At 47.0% G+C, this 23930-nt stretch overlaps 1 protein-coding gene and 1 pseudogene across 1 annotated transcript in view; one reads left to right on the forward strand and one right to left on the reverse strand.

The window, feature by feature from the left end:
- LOC135534899 (85/88 kDa calcium-independent phospholipase A2-like) overlaps positions 1–10130 on the reverse strand; it is a 31954-nt pseudogene extending 21824 nt beyond the window's left edge.
- Positions 10131–13927: 3797 nt separating this feature from the next.
- Positions 13928–23930, forward strand: part of LOC135528397 (uncharacterized) — a 20400-nt gene continuing 10397 nt past the window's right edge. Inside the window, exons 1-6 of the mRNA XM_064957458.1 lie at positions 13928–14413; positions 15250–15293; positions 15559–15624; positions 16490–16556; positions 16755–17792; positions 23542–23930. The exon at positions 23542–23930 is cut by the window's right edge and continues 370 nt beyond it. Of these exons, the coding sequence (XP_064813530.1) occupies positions 14345–14413; positions 15250–15293; positions 15559–15624; positions 16490–16556; positions 16755–17792; positions 23542–23930 (1673 nt within the window). The 5' untranslated portion in view covers positions 13928–14344. The remainder of the gene's footprint in view (positions 14414–15249; positions 15294–15558; positions 15625–16489; positions 16557–16754; positions 17793–23541) is intronic.

A 23930-nucleotide genomic window follows, 5' to 3' on the forward strand; every position in this document is an offset into this window, starting at 1 on the left:
TTCCCATCTGTGTGAAACACACACACAAACACACACACACCCTACCTTCATTGCCAGAGCAGGGCACCTGTGGAAACACACACACACACCCTACCTTCATAGCCAGAGGCAGGGCCGTGTTTCCTCTCTGTGTGAAACACACACAAACACACACACACCCTACCTTCATTGCCAGAGGCAGGACCATGTTTCCTTTGTGTGAAACACACACACAAACACACACACACCCTACCTTCATTGCCAGAGGCAGGGCCATGTTTCCTCTGTGTGAAACACACACACACACCCTTAGCCAGAGGCAGGGAGTGTTTCCTCTCTGTGTGAAACACACACAAACACACCCTACCTTCATTGCCAGAGGCAGGGCCATGTTTCCTCTGTGTGAAACACACACACAATCACACCCTACCTTCATTGCCAGAGGCAGGCCATGTTTCCTCTCTGTGTGAAACACACACACAAACACACACACACCCTACCTTCATTGCCAGAGGCAGGGCCATGAAACACACACACACACCCTACCTTCATAGCCAGATGCAGGGCCGGTTTCCTCTCTGTGTGAAAACACACACACACCCTACCTTCATAGCCAGGGCCTTGTTTCCGTTTGACCTCTGTGTGAAACAAGTAACTTCACACACGTTTAACACAACAACACACACAGAACACACACCCTACCTTCATAGCCAGAGGCAGGGCCATGTTTCATGGCAAGACGCATCATTCACCAGAGTTTCGTTAAAAACAAAAAGTCAAATAAATCTCTGTGTGAAACACACACACACACACCCTACCTTCATTGCCAGAGGCAGGGCCATGTTTCCTCTGTGTGAAACACACACACACACACAATGCTCAGGGCCAGTGACACAAACCACATCTAGCCAGATGATGGTTTAGACTCTGTGTGAAACACACACACACTGCTCCTTAATAGCCAAGCAGGGCCAATACCCAGTCTACCCACCACATACCTTCATAGCCAGATGCAGGGCTGTGTTCCCATCCTCCATGATGGTCCCCCCGTGTGTGCACCATGGAAGCATAAGCGCCCCCTCTTGGTCAACGTGCAGTGCACTCTCCCCTGTCTTACTGAGGTAGTTCAGCCAAGCAACCCGTTCCACAGCGTACACACATCTAGAGGAGGGAGGGGAATAGGTAGAGAAGGGGAGAAGTAGGGGGAGGGAGGGAGGGAAAGCATGATAGCCATGTTCAACACAGATGTAAATAATATCCGTTTGACCATAACTTGATACATAGAAACAAGTAGGTACTTCAGGTTTCAGTCGTTTAATGCAACAACATGTTGTCCCCCACAGAATGATACAGCCCCAATGCCCACTCAGTGTAGTTTATCAAATGCCGGATCTCCATGGCAATGGTATTCACCAGAGTTTTGTTTTAAAAAAAGTCAAATAAATCAGGCGAGTGGTGTCTGAGACTAATGAAGGGTTTCCAGGGAAGAGACCCAGTAGGGCGTCCACCCACAATGCTCAGAGTGACAGAAGTCACATCTCCATGATGGTAATAGACCGTAACATAACGTGCTGCTCCTGTAATGAAGCAGCCAATACAGCGTTATGTTGGTAAAACACTAGAAGAGTTTCTAGTATGACTAATGTGGCCCTGGCTTCTGGACAACGAAAGACCGTCAAAAACCTATGGAACAGGAGAGAAACGCTAGTTTCAATGGGGAAGACTTTATAACATATTTGCTTCTGCTTTTGGTGGGATTTTGACTAGGCTACTTTGAAGCAAGGTGGGACATGCCTCATAATATGAAGTAAAACGTTCAGGTTTCAAACAACGACGTTTTCAAAATGCATGCTGCCTCCAGCTCATTGTAAAGTGGTGGGTGACACACTGATAGCCTGCCTACTGTGTCCTATGCACTGGAATGGTGAACGGGAGGTGCATTTCAATTACCAATTGAGATATTTAAAAAAATTGTAGCATTTCTTTTTACACAATTAGCCAAATTAAACTATAGACAGACAATTTGTCAGGCAAAACATTTATTTATCGTTTTTACATCGGCCAAATGTCGGTAAATGGAAACCCTGGTAAGCATGTTAGTAGGTACGAATGGACGGAAACAGATGCAAAGTTCCACCGATATTATCATGGAGGGACAATTAAAATATTTATCACAACTCATTTTGGGTGAAAAAGCGTCATTGTAAAGTGTCCCCCTCTACCTCTGCAGTCTTGTCATTGTAAAGTGTCCCCCTCTACCTCTGCAGTCTTGTCATTGTAAATGTCCCCCTCTACCTCTGCAGTCTTGTCATTGTAAAGTGTCCCCCTCTACCTCTGCAGTCTTGTCATTGTAAAGTGTCCGCCTCTACCTCTGCAGTCTTGCACCAGTGTAGGGGGGTTCCTCCATAGACGGCATCTTCTACCTGTAGCTGACCTGGGTCTGCATCCAGGACAGCCTCAGCACAACTGGAGGGAGAGGGGGAGGGAGAGAGAGAGAGCGAGCAGGAGAGGAAGAAGAGAGGAGGAGAGAGCAGGAGAGGAGGGAGAGGGGGAGGGAGAGAGAGAGAGCGAGCAGGAGAGGAAGAAGAGAGCAGGAAGAGAGCAGGAGAGAGCAGGAGAGGAAGAAGAGAGCAGGAGAGAGGAAGAAGAGAGCAGGAGAGAGCAGGAGAGCAGGAAGAGAGCAGGAAGAGAGAAGGAGAGGAGGAAGAGAGCGAGCGAGCGAGCAGGAGAGGAGCGAGAGAGCAGGAGGAGCGAGAGAGCAGGAGAGGAGGGAGAGAGCAGGAGAGGAGGGAGAGAGCAGGAGAGGAGGAGAGAGCAGGAGAGGAGGGAGAGAGCAGGGAGAGGAGGAAGAGGAGGAAGAGAGCGGCGAGAGAGCAGGAGAGGAGGAAGAGAGCAGGAGAGGAGGGAGAGAGAGAGCAGGAGAGGAGGAAGAGAGCAGGAGAGGAGGGAGAGAGCGAGCAGGAGAGGAGGGAGAGAGCGAGCAGGAGAGGAGGGAGAGAGCGAGCAGGAGATTGTAAACAATGCAGGAGTGGAATCTTGTTTGACCTAGCAGGACAGGAGGGAGAAGCAGGAGAGGGGGAAAGCAGGAGAGGAGGGAGAGAGCGAGCAGGAGAGAGGAAGAATAAGTGATTCTCCCTTAGCAGGGAGAGAGCAGGAGAGGAGGATCACCTCAGAGAGAGCGAGCTTTGCCAAGCAGGACCTCTTCTCACTGAGAGCAGGAGAGGAGCGTGGAGAGGGAGAGGAGCTCCCGATGATGACAGCGAGGAGCGAGAGAGCAGGAGAGGAGCGAGAGAGCAGGAGAGGAGAGAGAGCAGGAGAGGAGCGAGAGAGCAGGAGACATCCTACTGAGAGCAGGAGAGGAGCGAGAGAGCAGGAGAAGCAGAGAGCAGGAGAGGACCTTGCTGTAGAGAGCAGGAATTGCAATGTAGAGCTGAGGAAGGAGCAATAAAGAGCAGGAAGGAGGGAATAAGGAGAGGATGGGAGAGAGCAGGAGAGGAGTGACTAGAGCAGGAAATGGAGGGAAGAGCAGGAGAGGAGGGAAAGCAGGAGAGGAGGGAAGAGCAGGAGAGGAGGGAGAGAGCAGGAGAGGAGGAAGAGAGCAGGAGAGGAGGAAGAGAGCAGGAGAGGAGCACCAGAGGTAGAAAGCCCCAGGCTGAGAGAATTGTAAACAATGGTGGAATCTTGTTTGACCTATCCAGCGCCTTCACATCTGCAAACACTATGGGGAAATCAGGAGCTATGGGGTAGATTTGGGACACAAATCTCCGCCTGGCACCACTCTACCACCAATAAGTGTTCTCCATTCTCCCTTAGCTAATGAAAGAGCCAATCAGCCCTAAACTCTTCTCACTGTACTTCATGGCGGCGTGGATTGGGTAGCCATTCATCTCCCGATGATGTCACAGCGGGCTCCACCCCCAGGATCATTCACGGCCTCTACCCTCCCAAGGCGACAAGAAACATGGAGGGTTCGTCTCCCCCTCCCCGTTCAGCTCATTCACCCCCGCACACATCCTACTGCACAGCGCCTACAGGAGGGAGAGAGACCAAAAGCAGACACATTTTAATAGGGACCTTGCTGTAATTTCGACATTTTAATTGCAATGTATACGTTTCTGATGAAGGCCATCAATACATGTTTTTAACTTGAAAAAGTGAATAAACATTGCATGTTTAACTGCGAGTGAGATCGTGACTATTCCCTCCCAAATGTGTATTGAAGCCCCAGGCTGAAGCCCCAGGCTGAGGCCCCAGGCTGAAACCCCAGGCTGAAACCCCAGGCTGAAACCCCAGGCTGAAACCCCAGGCTGAAACCCCAGGCTGAAACCCCAGGCTGAAACCCCAGGCTGAAACTCCAGGCTGAACCCCAGGCTGAAACCCCAGGCTGAAACTCCAGGCTGAAACACCAGGCTGAAACCCCAGGCTGAAACCCCAGGCTGAAACCCCAGGCTGAAACCCCAGGCTGAAACCCCAGGCTGAAACCCCAGGCTGAACCCCAGGCTGAAACTCCAGGCTGAAACCCCAGGCTGAAACCCCAGGCTGAAACCCCAGGCTGAAACGCCAGGCTGAAGCCCCAGGCTGAAACACCAGGCTGAAGCCCCAGGCTGAAACCCCAGGCTGAAGCCCCAGGCTGAAGCCCCAGGCTGAAACCCCAGGCTGAAACACCAGGCTGAAACCCCAGGCTGAAACCCCAGGCTGAAGCCCCAGGCTGAAACCCCAGGCTGAAGCCCCAGGCTGAAACCCCAGGCTGAAACCCCAGGCTGAAGCCCCAGGCTGAAACCCCAGGCTGAAACCCCAGGCTGAAACCCCAGGCTGAAGCCCCAGGCTGAAACCCCAGGCTGAAGCCCCAGGCTGAAACCCCAGGCTGAAACCCCAGGCTGAAGCCCCAGGCTGAAACCCCAGGCTGAAACCCCAGGCTGAAACCCCAGGCTGAAGCCCCAGGCTGAAACCCCAGGCTGAAGCCCCAGGCTGAAACCCCATTTAAAAGAAAGAAGGAAGGAAGGAATAGCGGAAGTACTGCAGCAGTCTTGTGGCTAAACTGAATGCAGGGAACAGACAGCGTTGTGTCCTAACAGCTATAGAGAGGTGACCCAGGGTCCTCAGTCTGACCTGTATAACAGCAGCCGGGTCCTGTCCCTGTCCTGACAGTTCTGGGCCCCGGGCTGCAGCAGAGTATCTGGGACACAGATCGGAGACACCGACACCGAGAGCTCTCTTTACTCTCCAACACGTACACTGCAGAGCAGGGTTGCATTCAATAGCAATCAAACAGAAGAAGAAAACAGGCCAAAACAGGCAGGGACCTAGCTGAATCTGTCCAACGAGAAACTCTCTTTTGCTACAGTGTGGACTAATGAGTACTGGACTAAAAGAACTAGCACAGCCCTGCCTTGCCTTCGCAGTAGTGTCAATGTCCCCTTTCTGAGACTGGATACCTGTGACAACCACCCGCTGCCTGGTTGATGTTAGCCTGCCATTAACCTGACGTAGCAGGCATGAGACAAACGCCTGAGCGGAGTTCACACATTTTCAGTAGAAAAAGGAAGCTGGGTTGAAAATAGCTGTATCCCTGGAAACCGGGTTGTTGGCAACTCCACTCAGGCCAGCCTGCCCTGTTCCCATGTAATGCAGTGTCTACGTCATATTGGTACAGGTACAAACTGGAACTTGTTACAGTGCATGGGACCTCTTTGTACACACACACACACACACTTGAGTCCTGTTTGACAGCACAGTGCATGGGCGATCTTACTGAGTATACCAAACATTAGGAACACCTTCCTAATATTGAGTTGCCCACCCCCATTGACACAAACCAGTGTGCCTGGCAACTAACATACCCAGTTAAATATTTTGTCTGCCCATTCATCCTCTGAATGACACAGACACAACCCATGTCTAAACTGTCTCAAGGCTTCAACATTCTTCTTTAACCTGTCTCCTCCCATTCATCTACACTGATTGATGTCACTTGTTAAATCCACTTCAACGAGGGATCATAGACGGACCAGGTGAAAGCTATGTCATGGAAAGAGCAGGTGTTCTTAATGTTTTGGATACTCACTGTAGAGGTGTTTCACTGGTAAACAAACAATTTCACCAACTGGGGACATTTTGTTAGTCCCCACGAGGTCAAATGCTAGGGTTAAGTGTTTAGGGTTAAGGTTAGAATAAGTGTTAGAATTACATTAAGGGTTAAGGTTAGGGTAAGAGTCCAGGGTTAGGTTTAGGGTTACACCGGATTTTGAATGGGACTGAATTGTGTCCCCCACAAGATTAACTGTACACGACTCTCTGTGTGTGTGTGTGTGTGTGTGTGTCACCTGTATAATAGTAGCAGAGTCCTGCTTGGCGGCACAATGCATTGGCGTCTCCCCGTTCTTGTCTTTGATGTCGGACAGCCTGGCACTCCTCCAGCAGCTCTCTGAGACACGCCACCCCCCGCTCACACGCCAGGTGTAATGGGGTCTGACCAGCACCGTCCCTGGCGTTTATCTGGCTGGAGAGGGTGAGGAGTGTGAAGCATCAGTATGCTTAGGGAGAGAGGAAGGAGACCGTCGCTCATTTTAAAATCAACATATTCCCTATTGCTCAAGCCACAATATCGGTTAACCCAGAACTAAAGTCTCATGTTAATTGGTCAGCTGCTCGATTAAGTTCTGGGTCCATACGTGTTAAGAGATGAAAAAACGAGGAGCTCCACCTGCTCTCTCTCTCTCTGCAGGTTACGGGCTGAATGTCCCGTCCCCTTCTGAAGTCTGAAATGCTAAACAACTGTTAAATCGTAATTTGTCCAAATAACCAGTAAGGAAAACCCCAAACACCAGACCTACTGCTGCTAGTTATCTCACCCATCACATTCCTTCCTGACAGATTCTACAGTAGCAGTTCTGTTGAAGCAGATCTGTCCGAGGGATTATTCACGCCCTATTGCTTTACAGCAACTCTTTGGTAATATCATGCTTATAACCACTCATTACATGCTTATAACTATTTGGTAATATCATGCTTATAACCACTCATTACATGCTTATAACCACTCTTTGGTAATATCATGCTTATAACCACTCATTACATGCTTATAACTACTATTTGATAATATCATGCTTATAACCACTCATTACATGCTTATAACCACTCTTTGGTAATGTCATGCTTATAACCACTCAATACATGCTTATAACCACTCTTTGGTAATATCATGCTTATAACCACTCAATACATGCTTATAACTACTCTTTGGTAATATCATGCTTATAACCACTCATTACATGCTTATAACCACTCCTTTTTACATGCTTATAGCCATACTTTACAACCTCACCTCTGGACGTGGTTGTGCTTCAGGCATTCCCTCAGGCCCGTATCCACGGCGATGTGGGCTGAGCTCCAGTCAGCGTGACTACGGAGGCAGTCTACTATTGGCTGGACCGCCTCTGGCTTGGGGAGGGGGAGGGTCTCGTAGAAGGGACGAAGCTTGAGGGCGTACTGGGGGAACCAGTTCATGGCGTCCTCCTCGGAGTTGACCTGAAACAACCTAGGAGAAAGGAAGTGGAGATGTCAACCAAAGATCAGCTGACCCCTGACCAAAGATTGTCCATTATACTTGACAAGATATAATGGACAATGGAAATATATGTCCTCAAAGATGGAATGCAGGCGTGAGGAGGCGAGATCAGGTGGGACCATTCTAGCCAATGAGAAGGCAGATACGCATGTAAACAACAGGAGATTGAGATAGATAGAGGACTCATCTTTGTATCAGTGACATTATAGCATCTGACAGCCTCAATGGTGTTGCCCAGGCTATCTCCATTTTAAAGCAGACAATTTTCTTCTTCATTGGCTGATTGCTCCGAACTGATAGGAATCCCCACCCAGTTGACTACTTAAAAATGGTGGAAGCCCTCAATGGCAATGTCCATGTTAAAACGGGTATATCCATGATGAGTCCTCTATGACAACAGGCACAACTCCGACAGTTGTTTTTTTCAACGTTGCTGAAATGCCACGTGCGTCCACTTATATTAGTGCAGTCCTAACAACCTAACCCTTAGGGAAGATCTAGTCGATCAAATAAGCCTCAGGTAGCAATTTAGCATATTCGACACTCTCTCATTGAGCTCCATTCAAACATTCCTCACTTCATGGGCTTATTTTTCATGGACAGATTTTGGGCGGAGTAAAAAGTCTTGTTTCACCTCTTCCTCTCTGCATTCAGATGTTCTACTCTTCTTCCCAAAGTGTCATGATTCACTCACCCTCGGAAAGCCTACGGACTGGGAAATGAAATATAGTGAGTGAGTGAACCCTTTGCTGGGAAGGAGGAGTAGGAAATCAGAAGTATGAAATTATTTGTGGAAAGATATACAGCTATGGACAAGTGCAAAAGTGTTGCTACTGGTTTCGACGTTGCTGCCCTGGATTTAGCAGGTGCTATGGACAGAAAGTTTACTTAGAGACTACTTTCTGGAGGACAATGCCATGCTGACTCACATGAATTCTTAAAGAGATGGTTGGGGCTAAGGCTTAAAAAAAGGTCTGCAACGATGTTGAACGGGTATAAACAAAGAGGGGCTCTTGCCAGGTCTCTCCACCTCCACCTCCATCACACTTCTCTCCTCTCCCATCCCACTCTCTCTGCCCCCCAACCCACCTCAAGGCGACTGTGGGCGTATCAGGGCACTTGAGCAGGCAGTCCCAACTCTGACAAGAGGTGTTCTTGTACAGCACCATGCGTCCCTCCTCCTTCAGCTTGACTTTCCCCCCTCCGCTGTACTCTGACAGTGGTACTTCCCTGACACGGTAGGGGTTGGAGAAGAGGTTGGAGACGGCGGACACAGTCTCCATGACTCCCCTTAGAAACTGCATGCTGGTGGCCTGGGTACAGAGAGGGGAGAGAAAGGAAGGAACAGGCTCTGTCTCGTTTCATTCTTCCACAATACTTCACATTCTCTCTGTTTGCTTCCTTCTCAAAACCCATTGGAGTAGACGGTTTGAGGGGAGGGTCCTTGGACCTCCTCCTCCAATACAGTTGAGAGTTAGGCCTAGGTGAGGAGATAGGATGCAAGGAATCAAACAAGGACAGATAAGGGATGATAAGAGTGCAGACAGGGATGGAAATCATCAAGAGGTATTGTGTGATTGATTCCTCACGAAAATAGAGACCAATTCTTCTATGGATTGCATTTTGTGAAAATCCCCAAAATCATGGTCTGTCTTGGTTCTAGTTGAGAGGAATCACTCCTACTGCAAACAGTCAAGATATGAATGTGTACAAAGGTCATAATTATGTTTACCTGATCTGGTATCTTGAGTAGTTCTCTCTGGTCTATGAACAACAACAGTGATGCAATCAGACTTGGGTTCAAACACTATTTGAAATCTTCAAAATACTTTGAGCATTCACTTCAGCGTGTCTGTAATGCCAACCCCAAATGGGTGGGTTTTACACATCTGGGACTATTCTGTTGGTTCCATTTCACCAGACAAGCTCAATTGAACACAGGTAAATGAATCAAAATGTATTTAAAATAGTATTTGAACCCAGCCCAGCATTTGGTCCCCACCCACTCCCTTGTGAGACAACCATGTCCCAACTGCATAGCTGAGCAGCATTATGTGCTTAGCTTTACTAAAGACAACAGATGGGAGGGGGGGTGACAATCAAAAACTGAAAGCAAAAGTTTATTTCAAAACTGCCACAGCTTGTGGAGTCAATGTGGAATTGCTTTGCCTTTAGTCCGTTTCCATTGCAAACCTCTTGAATGATAAGGCATTGTCTGGCTCCTTATTCAACGTGAACAAGCGGTGCCATTCATGCAATTCACGAGTCCTGCCAGTTAAAGCGTATCTCTCAGTCCAGTCTCTGAATCAATTCTGCACACATAACATAGCTAGCTTTGCTTAGCTACGGATACAGTCAAGGGCAGAATCGCGAAAGAGAACTGACACTGAATGAATATTCTTTCAATTGGAAACAAACGCATTTATGCTAACTTTCATTGTACTCTTATCTACGATAATCGGTTTAGTTTAGGAAGGAGCTCATCATAAACCTTACCTGATTACTGCGACTCCTCTCCACCAGTGACTGACGACTTTTGATGGAAAATCAACAACCGCCTGGCGTTCAACCAACCTTGCTGCAATGCTTGATTGATGTGAGCTGCACCAATCAGTGAACACGCATTGGAAGGCGTTGCCTACACCAATTTTAGAAAACCAATAAATGAGAGGAGGGGGCACAGTGCATAGACTGAATGTGTGTCGGACGAAGCGGCCTCCTCGAGGCTTTTTCATTCACACTCTAAATGATTAATTAGAGGATTTAGATAGAAAATCTGACCCTGGATCTGTGTACAGGGGCGTCACAGATTTAAGCAGTTTTATTTGGTAGACATAATAGAATAGAATATTCTAGTTTATTGTTCTCCAGGTACATTTTCTGCACTTCTCAAATGGAGTTTTATTAGTGACATGTTTCAAAAACAACAGATGTAGACTAACGGTTAAATGGTTGCTTATGGAACCTTTCCAACGATGCAAAAATATAGAGAGGAATAACAGAACATTTGAAAAATAATAACATGAGTAATAAATACACAATGAGTAACGATATCTTGGCTATATACACGGTGTACCAATACCGAGTCGATGTGCTGGGGTACAAGGTAATGGAGATAGATATGTACATATAGGTAGGGATAAAGTGACTAGGCAACAGGATAGATAATAAGCAGTAACATCAGCGTAGGTGATCAGTCAAAAGAGTAGAAAAAGGGTCAATGCCGAGAGTCGGAGTAGCTATTGCTTAAATATTTAACTAACTATTTAGCAGTCTTATTAAGGCTTGGGGGGTTGAAGCTGTTCAGGGTCCTGTTGGTTCAAGACTTGGTGCATCGGTACCGCCTGCCATGCAGTAGCAGAGAACAGTCTATGACTGGGTAGCTGGAGTCTTTGACAGTTTTTAGGGCTCTGAAACCGGCTGGTATAGAGGTCCTGGATGGCAGGGAGCTCGGCCCCAGTGATGTACAGGGCCGTCCGCACTATCCTCTGTCGCGCCTTGTGGTCAAATGCCATGCAGTAGCCTTACAAAGCAGTGATGCAGCCAGTCAAGACGCTCTCAATGTTTTAGTGGTATAAATCCTTTTGAGGATCAGAGGGTCCATGTCGAATCTTCTCAGCCTCCTGAGGGGGATGACGTGTTGTCGTGCCCTCTTCACGACTGTGTTGGTTTCTGTGGAACATTATAATTCCTTTGTGATGTGGACACCAAGGAACTTGAAGCTCTCGACCTGGTCCACTACAGCCACGTCAATGTGGATGGGGGCGTGCTCGGCCCTCCGTTTCCTGTAGTCCACGATCAGTTCCTTTGTCTTCCTGACTTTGATGGAGAGATTGTTGTCCTGGTACCACACTGCCAGGTCTCTGACCTCCTCCCCGTTGGCTGTCTCATCATTGTCAGTGGTCAGGCCTCCCACCGTCACAAACTAAATTATGGTGTTGGAGTCGTGAGCGGCCAAGCAGTCGTGGGTGATCAAGGCGTACAGGAGGGGACTAAGGGGCCCCCGTGTTGAGGGTTAGTGTGGGGGATGTGTTGTTGCCTACCCTCACCACCTGGGGGGGGAGTGTTAGGAAGTCCAGGATCCAGTTGCAGTGGGAGCTGTTTACGCCCAGCATCCTTAGCTTAGTGATGGGCTTGGATGGCACTATGGTGTTGAATGCTGAGCTGTAGCCAATGAACCTCATTCTCACAGAGGTATTCATTTTGTACAGATGTGAAAGGGCAGTGTGGAGTGCACTAGAGATTGCATCATTTGTGGAACTGTTGAGACGGTATGCAATTTGGAGTGGATCCAGGGTGTCTGGGATGATGGTGTTGATGTGAGCCATGACCAGCCTTTCAAAGCATTTCATGGCTACAGATGTGAGTGCTACCGAGCGATAGTAATTTAGACAGGTTACAAGGACTATGGTGGTCTGCTTGAAACAAGTAGGAATTACAGACTGGGTCGTGGAGAAGTTGAAACTGTCAGTGAAGACACTTGCCAACTGGTCAGTGCATGCTCTGAGAACATGTCCTGGTAATCCATCTTGCCCTGCAGCCTTGTGAATGTTAACTTGTTTAAAGATCTTACTCACATCAGCTACGGAGAGTGTGATCACATATTCATCCGGAACAGCTGGTTCTCTCATGCATGGTTTAGTGTTGTTTGTCTCAAAGTGAGCATAGAAGGTATTTCTGGTAGACTTGCGTCACTGGACAGCTCGTGGCTTGGTTTCCCTTTGTAATCCATGATAGTTTGCAATTTCTGCCACATCCGACGAGCATCAGAGCCAGTGTAGTAGAATTTGGTCTTGGTCCTGTATTGATGCTTTTCCTGTTTGATGGTTCGTCAAAGGATGTAGTGGGATTTCTTATAAGCGTCCAAATTAGTGTCCTGCTCCTTGAAAGTGGCAGCTCTAGCCTTTAGCTCAGAGCAAATGTTGCCTGTAATCCAATGATTCTGGTTTGGATATGTACGTACAGTCACTGTGGGGATGACATCGTTGATGCACTTATTAATGAAGCCGGTGACTGATGTGGTAAACTCCTCAATGCCATCAGATGAATCCTGCAACATAGTCCAGTCTGTGCTGGTGAAAACTCTTGGTAAATTGTATGGTCTACAGCTTATCATGAGGTATTCTAACTCTCACTCCATCTAAGGCTAGGACACACTGCCAGGGTTGAGCTGAGGATGAGAGAGTCATGGCCAACTTGATCTATTTTGACAGTTCAAATAGTAGGGAAGGCTCTCCTGTGAGAAAAGTTGACTTGATCAGATTGCACATCATTTTTTAAACAACAACTCTTTCCTCCAAACGCAACTCATCTGCACATGATCCACTTTCCAGTGACAGAAATGTAATAGAAACAATACAATATAATACAATAGAATAAATAGAATAACATTGAATTTAATAGAATACAATAGAATACAATAAAATATCATAAAATACAATACAATAGAATACACTACAATACAATAATATAGAATACAATAAAATAGAATAGAATAGGTCTTCTGCATGACCTTGCTGCTATGCTGATCCTTCCAGACACACTGTTTCTAAATGTATACACACTGAACAAAAATATAAACGTAGCATGCAACAATTTCAAAGATTTAGCTGAGTTACAGTTCATATAAGGAAATCAATCAATTGAATTGCATGAATTAGGCCCTAATCTATGGATTTCACATGACTGGTTAGGGGCACAGCCTTGGTCGGCCTGGGAGGGTATCGGCCCACCTACTTGGGAGCTTGGCCCACCCAGGCCCAGCCAATCAGAATGAGTCTTTCCCACAAAGGGGCTTTATTACAGACATAAATACTCCTCAGCACCCCTCCCCCTCAGATGATCCCACAGGTGAAGAAGCCTGATGGGGAGGACCTGGCCTGGTGTGGTTACACCTTGTCCCCAGCACAAGGTACATTTGTGTAATGATCATGCTGTTTAATCATCTTCTTGATATGCAACATCTGTCAGGTGGATGGATAATCTTGATAAATTATCAAATGCTCACTAACAGGGATGTTAACAAATTTGTGAACAACATTTGAGAGAAATATGTTTTTTGTGCGTATGGAACATTTCCGGGATCTTTTATTTCAGCTTGTGAAATATGGGACACTTTACAAGTTGCGTTTTATATTTTGCTCAGTATAGTTTAACCTCCCTCTCTCTGTCATTAGCAAACTAACCAACTATAACAGAGTCCTCCACTGCTCCTAAATTACTGGTAGCAGCCCGCCATTTCCTTTTTCTTCTGTAACAAAAGGTCGTTAAAACACAAAGAGATTATTTGTGTCCAAGACTCCTCCTTGTCCCTGCCGGTTTGTGTGTCTTGCCAACTCCTATGGTCACTGTCACGCTAAACAATGACCATAGAAGTCGGCAAGGCAGCACAATAACAGTTTTGGGAACAGGCTACCTCATTCACTACCATTGAAATCAGGAAAGGCAAAATGCACAGGACAAAGGTGCACTTAATATGTTAAGGTTAGCATGTTGTATGACTTGGTGGCTGTGCCAGCTTGTGACCACTCTGCAGAGCTGCCTCCAGAACAAGACTCAGGACGAATAACGCTCTCCTTCCTGCATCTTGTCGAGGCCGCCTGCGTTGCCAGGACAACCAGAAGGGGCTGACCCCGTCCACGTGACAGAGGTCCTCTCTTCTCCTGCCTCCGGGTGTAGTGTGTGTTGTCTGCTGCCACTGTGACAGATTTGGGGGAAAGAGAAAGTGGTCTGCTCTGGTCTTGCCACCAGACAGTGGAGTTGGTCGTCTGGACCGAGAGAGCAGTCGGGCGTTGAGAGATGGAGCTCTCTGCGGTCGGGGAACGCGTTTTCGCCGCGGAAGCCATTCTGAAACGCCGCGTTCGCAAGGTGAGCATGCCGCCGTTTTTTTTGTCGCTGCAGAAGAGCAGACGTGGGCGAGGGTCTCCGCGGCGTGCTTCGAGGGCGAGAACCGAGGATCTGTTTTTTAATGACAACGGGGAGGCCTTGTTGTAGCTAGTAGCAAGCGGACGCTTCTCTAGCAAGCCGTTTTAGCTAGCCGAGAAGCTAGCAAGTGTGCTGTGCTGATGGTTTGCAGTGAATTGTCGTAAAAAATAGCTAACGTTACACAAACGAGTCGGCGTGTAAAGACAACGTAACCTTTAGCTAATTAGCAATGCCAATTAAAATAAAGGCCGGGTTTGCGTCAAATGCAAATCTATGCTTTGTCTTTGACTTTTTACCCAGACAGCTAGACTATAAATATATGATTGCACCCCACATACCATAAACTATCTCGCCAAACCATACATTAAAGTCGACGGTGTGTCATTATTAACTTTAGCTACATAGCAGCTAAATCAGTTATTCCCTCTCCAGCTTGAGTGAATGTTTTGTCCAGATGCCAGTGGAACTAATCTGCTAGCCAGCCTGTCTGTGTCTGCTTGATGGTAGTGTTTTGTAGCAGCTTTTCCCTCTAAAACTACAAAACAAGACCGGCATACCAGCCAACGTGTTAGTCAGAACTGAGCCAGTTTATATTACTCAATGTATTGAGTTACGTATTATTTAGAGAAATGCGTTACTGTTAATATTTATCTTAGTGATCATGAATAGCTAGATAATAAGAAGACATTTTTGCTCTTACACTCGCTATAAAATGGCTGAATACAGTATTGAACACTTTTGGGCTTTTTCCTCATTCCTCTGTACCTTTCTCTCTTCAGTCTCGCCTAGAATACCTGGTGAAATGGAAAGGATGGGCACTGAAGTAAGTGATTGCGTTCCTAACAAAAACAATCATTCAGAATTGTGAGTCTTTTCATACCAGCAATCACCTTGTCTGAAGAGACATGTTGTGTTTTATAGTACATCTATCCTAGTAGCTACATCTTTAATAGACTTATAAGTCTCCAATTTATACCATAACCAGAAAATGTTAGCCTGAAATCCAGACCTGTTTTGTGCTAACATTCCACTCCTTGCAGGTTATGTAAATGTAGAAATAAAACCATTGTGCCACTTCTTTGCTTTAGACACAGTACCTGGGAACCAGAAGAGAATATCCTGGATGACAGACTGATTGCAGGATTTGAACAGAAGTGAGTGGAACAGTTAACAGTATTTCAATTCTTACACATTATTCAATTCCTTTAAGAGAAGTGATGTTTATGACACAGTAAGGACATTTGAGAAATCATTAAAAGGGGTAACACAATTCTCTCTGCTGTTTCTCTCTCATCCCAACATCAGTTTTCCTGTTCTCCCTCATTTTTCCATCTCTCTCTCTCTCTGTTGCGCTCTCTCTCCCTCTCTTTCACTCTGTCTATATATAAAGGTCTTATATCTGTGCAAGTCCTCTCTTTGTCTCTTCCTGCCAAACACACTTCAAAGCACTCTGCTGCTTACAGGGGGATCATGGAACTAAAATGATCCTGTGTGTGTGTGTGTGTGTCTCTCTCTCTTTCTCTGTTCAGTCTTAGTCAAACAAACGTCAAACTGTTATTCTTTAATTTTTTCTTCATTCAGATCCCTATGAGCTGACGCCATAGCAACCAACCGCTAGCTAGTCGTCCTGGGGACCGCTGTTCTGCCTTCACACACCCAGTCTGTCTCATATTGCACCCTATTGCCGATTATAGTGCAGTACTTTTGACCTGAGCTCATAGAGATTTGTTAACAGTAGTGCCCTACGTAGGGAATATGGTGCAATTTAAAAAAAATAATAATAATTTTGGGACGCCACCCCGGGTCTTTTGATCATCCCTGTCTAACTTGAAGTTGGGATGTATGAGAAACAGGATGTTACATTAATAAACGTTTCCTTCATTTGGCTTTGAACTGTATCAGTCGAGGCCTAGATGTTATTACTTCAATAATTGGCTCAATCCCAATTCAACCCATCCCAGCCTATTGTATCCAGGCAGGCGAGGGTTGTACTTCACTCCCTTTGTTTTTTTCCCTCAGAGAGCGTGAGAGAGAACTCCACGGACCAAAGAAGCGGGGACCCAAACCCAAAAACCTTCCTGCCAAGGTATTGTTTTGGATGTTCTTGTGTGCCACTATCACAACCACACCAGAATTAGGACTAGCTGATATATTACCTGTCCCAATGAGAATGTAAGAGCAAGACAAAACCTTTCCTGCTGGAAGTTATGATGATGATATTCTCCTTTTGAGTTTACGACTCACTTTACTTTCATCTCTCACCTTCTCTCTCCTCCCTTCTCAGGCACGTGGAGCCCAGAAGAGGGAGATCTCCACCCCTCGAGCTCCTCGCTCCACTTCTTCTTCTTCTCCTCGAGCCCCTCCATCCTCCTTCCCCTCTGCCTCTCCAGCGCCCTCCCCTAAACTCAACTCCCTGGCAGCGACACACAAGCTGAAGAAAGACATTCGCCGCTGCACTAGTATGTCCCGCCGCCCCTTACCTCGCCCCGACCCCCTGGCCTCTCCCGGATCCTTCTCCGGCTCCAGTGGGTTCCCCTCGCGGCCCCCCGTCTCCCCCTTCTCAGAGACCGTCCGCATCCTCAATCGTCGTGTCAAACCACGCGAGGTCAAACGGGGTCGCATCATCCTAAACCTCAAGGTCATCGACAAACCAGGAAGTGGAGGCGGAGGAAGGGGCGGCGGGGGTAACCGGAGGGCGCCTTCCAGCTCCATGTCCCTCCAAGGGGGTCGTCAGAACATCCCCTCCCGAAATAGGATCATAGGGAAGAGGAGTGGAGAGGCTCCGTACCGGCCCTTCCAGCCCATGCTGGGGTTCCCCATGTACGGGAAGCCGTTTGGTCTCCAGTGTGGCGGCCCCGGACCTCTACACCTTCCACACTCAGCTACAGGCTCCAGCACAGGGACCTCAGGGGCTAGGGACACCCAGCCACCCCCCTCTCCCTCCAGCTCCAGTGGATCCACCACACCCGCCCAGAACCATCCTACCCCTCCTGGACCCGCCACTGGGGCGTCTGCCTCTGGGTCGGCTCCCAACTTGAGCACCCAGGCTTTGGCCTCCTCTGCCAAGTCTACGCCTAGCCACCCCCCAGAGCTCCAGAAGAACCAGAATGCTGAACAAAGACCAAACCCCCTCCTCCCCTTCCTCTCCTTTGCTTCCGGATCCTCCTCTTCCTCCTTTGATGAAGAGGAGGATGATGTTGATGCTCTGGACCTTTCTGCACCTCAGGAGGGGAAGAGGAAGCTACGCCATCGGCGTCGGCAGAAACGCCAGCCGCCCTCCGTCAGTACCGCTTCCCCTCCTCACCCCCTGCCGCCAGCGCCTGCCCCTTGACCTCCAACCCTCAGAGGGTCCCCGCCGAGGGCGACCCCGACTGGCACCCGGAGATGGTGGCGAGCAGCACCAACGTGGTCGTGACCGACGTCACCACCAACCTCCTCACCGTCACTATCAAAGAGTTCCCCTCCCCCTCATCCCGCCCCTCCTCCCCCCAACCAATACACCCAGAAAATACCACCTCCTCCTCACTCCAAATGAAGAACCCCCCACAAACCAAGCCATAGGAAGAGATCAAAGAAGTGGAGATGAATGAGTTAGCCTGGCTCCCTGATCTGTTTGTGCTTTCTTGGCCAACTCCTGTGGTCATTGTCTGGGACCAGGCTAGGGAGTAATGCTGTATTAACACAGAAGGTTAAAAAAAAACTTCCAATAATAATCAAATTCAGGCCATTTGAATATTGAAGAAGAGCGTTATTTTTTGGAACAGAACTATAAAAAGCTAAGAGCAGGACGTGCAATATACATCTATAATAATGCTGATTGTCTATCTTTATGCAGCATGATTTCTCTTCTGAGGATCAATAAAGTTTATTCAATTCATGTCCACTCTCGCAACCGTGACTGTTTGGAGGCTGGTAACAGACACCTTCAGTCGTAATAACGTTCAAATCAATTCAATCTTTATTGTAGGGAAATTCATACAACCGACAAGTGTTTGTTATTTGTTCATATTTAAACCCATTTTCTCCATTGGAAGTCCAACTCTTTAAGGTTTAAATGAGGTGATGAAATGACGTTGCACTCGCTTTGTTGGGCTTCGGCAATACTGCATTTCTACGTTGAGATATTTAGCAACGCACTTGACTCCATTGTTGACAACAACCGTATTCTGTATCATTTCCGTATCCAATATCCACATGTGAATTACAAGCCCTTCTTCTTTCCCCCTCTCTCTCTCTCTCTCGAATGCACAGGCCGATATAAGTATATATTTATATGCACGCACAACGTTAATTCAGCTGCAAAAATAATACAAATAAGCGAGGAAAGCATAGAAAGTTAAGTTATTGCTTTTCTTATTGCCATGTTCCAATGCCTGCCTTTAACTCGCTGTCGCCTTCAAGATTCCAGAATGTCCAGTATTCCTGGAACCTCAGTCAGGACGCTAAACGGACTCTCTAATTATTTAAGCTGTGGACTGCATGGAGTGGGAGTAATGACGATGTAGTATGTAACCTATCCACCGTGAACACTTCTGTTTGCACCTACCAGATATTCTCTGTGGAATAACCTGTAGTCCAAACCTCTCAATGGCCTTCTGACCCAGTTTGTGTTGACGTTCTGATATCCTGGTCCCAGATCTGACCATCTTCTGGTGCTGCCCCTGTTTCTATAGGGCCCCCCCCCCCTCTCTCTCTCTGTCTGGTGTATTTGTACAATATTATTACAATATTTAAAAGCATGTGTTGCCTTATAGCTGCTCAGTTCCAACTCCACTGCATCTGGTCCGTATACTGTATTAGATCGATGGTTGATTGTCGTCTAGTCTTTGATACTGTGATAATAATAATACACATCCTACCACAAACACATCTTCATTCAGCTGTTAATGGATAAAACAGATTCTCTTGACTGTCATTGGCTAAACCAGTAGATTGTCTTGACTGTCATTGGTTAAGCCAGTAGGAGTGTTCATGTACTTCTTGGTGGTGATTTAACAGTTGATTATAAATAGGTAGCACAACTTGACATAGTGGCCTACATTTATACCAAGCAGGGCTCTAGATTTCTTTTGTTGAGAACTTTTTTTTTTTTTCATTTGTCAATTTTTGGATGTAATTTCAAGAGCCATGTCATTGGCACTTTAATGTAATGACAAGAAGCCGACCTGAAGAATCAAATATTAAATGTTTGTCCATGTGAACTGTTTTATGGGGGGGGGGTTCATTTCGAGGGCTTTTGCTTATGTACCTCATATATTTTTGAATGAAGCGTAATGTGTATGCTTTAACTTTTTTAATTATTACCTTTGATTGTTATTGTTTTGATTCATGTCCAATATGGGTTTGATAAGAATGGAAAACCCCAGATTTTTAATGAATTATAAATGTGTATCAAGACTGCATTTTGTGTCTCGTAATATTGGTAATATGAATGATGTACATTGAATTGTTGTTAATGGTAATGATGATGATGATAATGACGAGGATAATGTCGATTGGTAACGTTGTGATAATGTAGCTGAAGCATGTTTTGCGAGCCCTTATTGTACAGGTAAGGTGAGCGTGGTCATGTTGACATTCGTTCGTTGTTGCTTTCTGTATATGTTCTGTTGTGCGAGGCTTTTAATAAACACCTCCAAGACCGTTCTTTTTGTCGTTCATCTCTTCAGTTCTTTTCAGAGGAATTCTCTGACCTCTTTTTATATGCTGATTCTTGTGAGTTTATCGCTTTAAGATTCAATCTGGAATCTTGGCTTTCAACTGAAGGAGAAGGTTGTATTTGATTCTCTATGGCTGGTTTCCAGGGCCCGGATCAAGCCTAGTCCTAGATTTAGAGTAGTAGGTCTGGGGAAACTGGCCTGAGCTCAGACCACTGTTTGTAGTTCCCTGATGGTCCACATGGTGGCACTGTTAACACAGGTCACATGGGCAGGATTTTTGCTCTTAGCCTGCACTCTCAAAAGGTTTGAAGAGATGAAGGTTGGGGCGATGGTTGTGCTTCCAGGGCTTTGGTGGACTTCAGGGGTTAGCCACGGAACACAGAAGTTGAGAGAATATCTGTAGACACACTATTGTGAGAAAAGATAGCCCCTTCTCTTCCCATTGTCCTTCCCACGACCTGTTTTAAGTACCTAGGTGTACACATCACAGACAAACATCAGACAGTGTGGTGAAGAAGACGCAACAGTCACCCAAAACCCTGACAAACTTTTACAGATTGCACAATTGAGAGGATCCTGTTGGGCTGTATCACAGCCTGGTATGATGGCAACTGCACGGCCCTCTCCAGAGGATGGTGCAGTCTGCACAACGCATCACCTGGGGCAAACTACCTGCCCTCCATGATACCTACAGCACCCGATGTCACAGGAAGGCCTAAAAGATCATCAAGGACAACAACCACCCGAGCCTCTGCCTGTTCACCCTGCTATCATCCAGAAAGCGAGGTCAGTACAGGTGCATCAAAGCTGGGACCGAAAGACTGAAAAACAGCTTTCATCTCAAGGCCATCAGACTGCTAAACAGAAATCACTAACTCAGAGAGGCTGCTGCCTACATTGAGACTCAATCAAGGGCCACTTTAATAAATGGATCACTAGTCACTTTATACAATACCACTCAAAATAATGGCACTTTAATAATGTTTACATATCTTATGTATCACATGTATATACTGTATTTTATACCATCTATTGCACCTTGCATATCCCGCTCGGCTATCGCTCATCCATATATTTCTATGTACATATTCTCATCCACCCCTTTAGATTTGTGTGTATAAGATAGTTGTTGTGGAATTGTTACATTACTTGTTAGATATTACTGCACTGTCGGAACTAGAAGCACAAGCATTTCGCTACACTCGCATTAACATCTGCTAACCATGTGTATGTGACCAATAAATTGTGATTCGATTTGTATGCCTTGTCTACTATTGTCCTATTCTACCACACTCCTCACCTTCAATCCTTCATCTCCCTTTAGCATCCATGTCCTCAACTCTCTACCACCTTCTCCCATCCAGCCCAGCCCATAACCTGGCAGGCCACCCATGGTCCCCCCTCCTCTCCCAACCACAGCCAGTCCTCCTCTGGATGGCCTCAATCCTCTCTAGTTTGGTCTCCCTGTTCCTCCATTCTCTCCCAGAACCAGCCCATCCTCCCTTCTCCTCACCCTCTCTCCTCTCCCCATCTCTGGCTGGCCTCCCATTGCGGTTTAGGGACTGGACAGATGGGACTTCCTAGTGTGATGGCTGTCACTCCAGGACATCTACAGCACCTGGTGTCACAGGAAGAAGAAGATCATCAAGGACCTCAGCCACCCACGTCATGGCCTGTTCACCCCGCTACCATCTAGAACCCGGAAACAGTACAGGTGCATCAAAGCTGGGACTGAGAGACTGAAAAATAGCTTCTATCTTCAGGCCTTCAGACTGTTAAACAGTCACCACTAGCCGGCCTCAGTACTCTGTCCTGAACCTTAGAGACTGCTTCCCTAATTACACAGTCATTGAACACTGGTCACTTTAATCATGTTTACATACTGTTTTACCCACTTCGTATGTATATAATGTATTCTAGTCAAGGCTTATCCTAACTACTGCGGTACACCTTTTCTACTCATAAACTGTCCATACTGTCTATGCCCACCATCATATACATAATCTGAGTACACAAAACATTATGAACACCTGCTCTTTCCATGACATAGACTGACCAGGTGGATCCAGATGCAAGCTATGATCCCTTATTGAGTTCCCTTGTTAAATCCACTTCAATCAGTGTAGATGAAGGGGAGGAGACAGGTTAAAGAATGATTTTTAAGCCTTGAGACAATTGAGACATGGACTGTGTGTGTGTGCCATTCAGAGGGTGAATGGGCAAGACAGAATATTTAAGTGCCTTTGAACAGCTGTGGTAGTTGGTGCCAGGCCACTGGCTAGTGCCAAGAACTGCAACACTGCCGGGTTTTTCAGCTCAACAGTGTCCTGTGTGTATCGAGAATGGTCCATCACCCAAAGGACATCCAGCCAACTTGACACAACTATAGGAAGCATTGATGACAACTTGGGCCAGCATCCCTGCGGAACGCTTTCGACACGTAGAGTCCATGCCCCGACAGAGTGAGGCTGTTCTGAGTGCGGGGATTGACTGTATTGTTTTGTGTTGTTAGATATTACTACACAGCTGGAGCTAAAAACATAACAATTTCCCTGCACCTGCGATAAAATCTGCAAAATATGTACGCGACCAATAACGTTGAATTTGATTTGATTTACCAGAGTATATTGTCCAGGCAGACTAGACTAGACTCGTGCTGTGCGTGGGGGATATCGTATCGAAGTGGTTTATGTTCCGGTCTGGTAATAGAGGATGTATGCCTCATACACACTTCTGCTGTGAGCGCGCACATACACACACACAATCCATAAACGGGTGTAGTATTTTGGTCTCTCTCTCTCTCTCTCTCTCTCTCTCTCTCTCTCTCTCTCTCTCTCTCTCTCTCTCTCTCTCTCTCTCACACACACACACACACGCGCCTCTACCATATTAGATGGTGTTTATAATGTTATTTTCTTCTTCACCTCCAATGACGCATCCCACACATACACACCCTCCACTCCCTCGTCTGTCTCCCCGCCTACTCTGTCACGGTTCCCATAGTAACTACGGACGGAGGACAGGAGCGGAGCTTAGCAACACCGAGAGAGGGAGACGGTCTTTCGATTTAGGCCTGCTGACAGAACAATCGGTATTTCTACATTTAGAGAAAAACGCAACAAACGCGTCTGTCAACCGCTGTCGTTTGTTTCCTGCGCGTTGGGAGATTTTTTTTAGGGGTGGCGTATTATAATATAGGCCTAGGTTATTCGTTTTATTTAATCATATAAAAAGCAGGTAGATTAATCAACTGATAGGCTATCGAGGAGCGGATTATGAAATCGCACGAGTGATGTTGGCTATAGCATTTTCATAGCCTAATGTAATCTAGATTGTGCGGGGGAAAACGGACCTTATTTTTCAGTAGAATCTATCTTGCCAACTGAATTTGATCTCTGATTTGTAGGCTAATCTATCGATCACTTTAGCCCATCTCGCCGCGCTGCCGCTATGAAGTTCGTTGTAGTCTTGGTCGGTGCTGGTTCCGTGGTCTTCCTCGGCGCGGTCATCTGCATCATCGCCAGTGTTTACCCGCGGAAAGCTGCCGCGCCCCAGGAACTGTCCGACAACGCGACTCTGTCTGCTGAGCCCTTGTTTTCCCTGGGCTCGGTGGCTCACGCCGGTCCATTGGGCGCTCTCCATGGTTCTGAATCCTACGAGGGCGGCGGAGGAGGCGGCTTGGGGCTGGGGGGTCCCTCCACTCTCAACGAGCTCAGCCCCGGGGAGGTGACCGGTGGTGGTGGAGGGGCGCCGAAACAGTTCAGTTTCAGCCGGCTCATCTGCACTCCGATTCCCGCCGG

The sequence above is a fragment of the Oncorhynchus masou genome, chromosome 5 (genome assembly GCF_036934945.1).
Source record: "Oncorhynchus masou masou isolate Uvic2021 chromosome 5, UVic_Omas_1.1, whole genome shotgun sequence".
Taxonomy (NCBI): domain Eukaryota; kingdom Metazoa; phylum Chordata; class Actinopteri; order Salmoniformes; family Salmonidae; genus Oncorhynchus; species Oncorhynchus masou.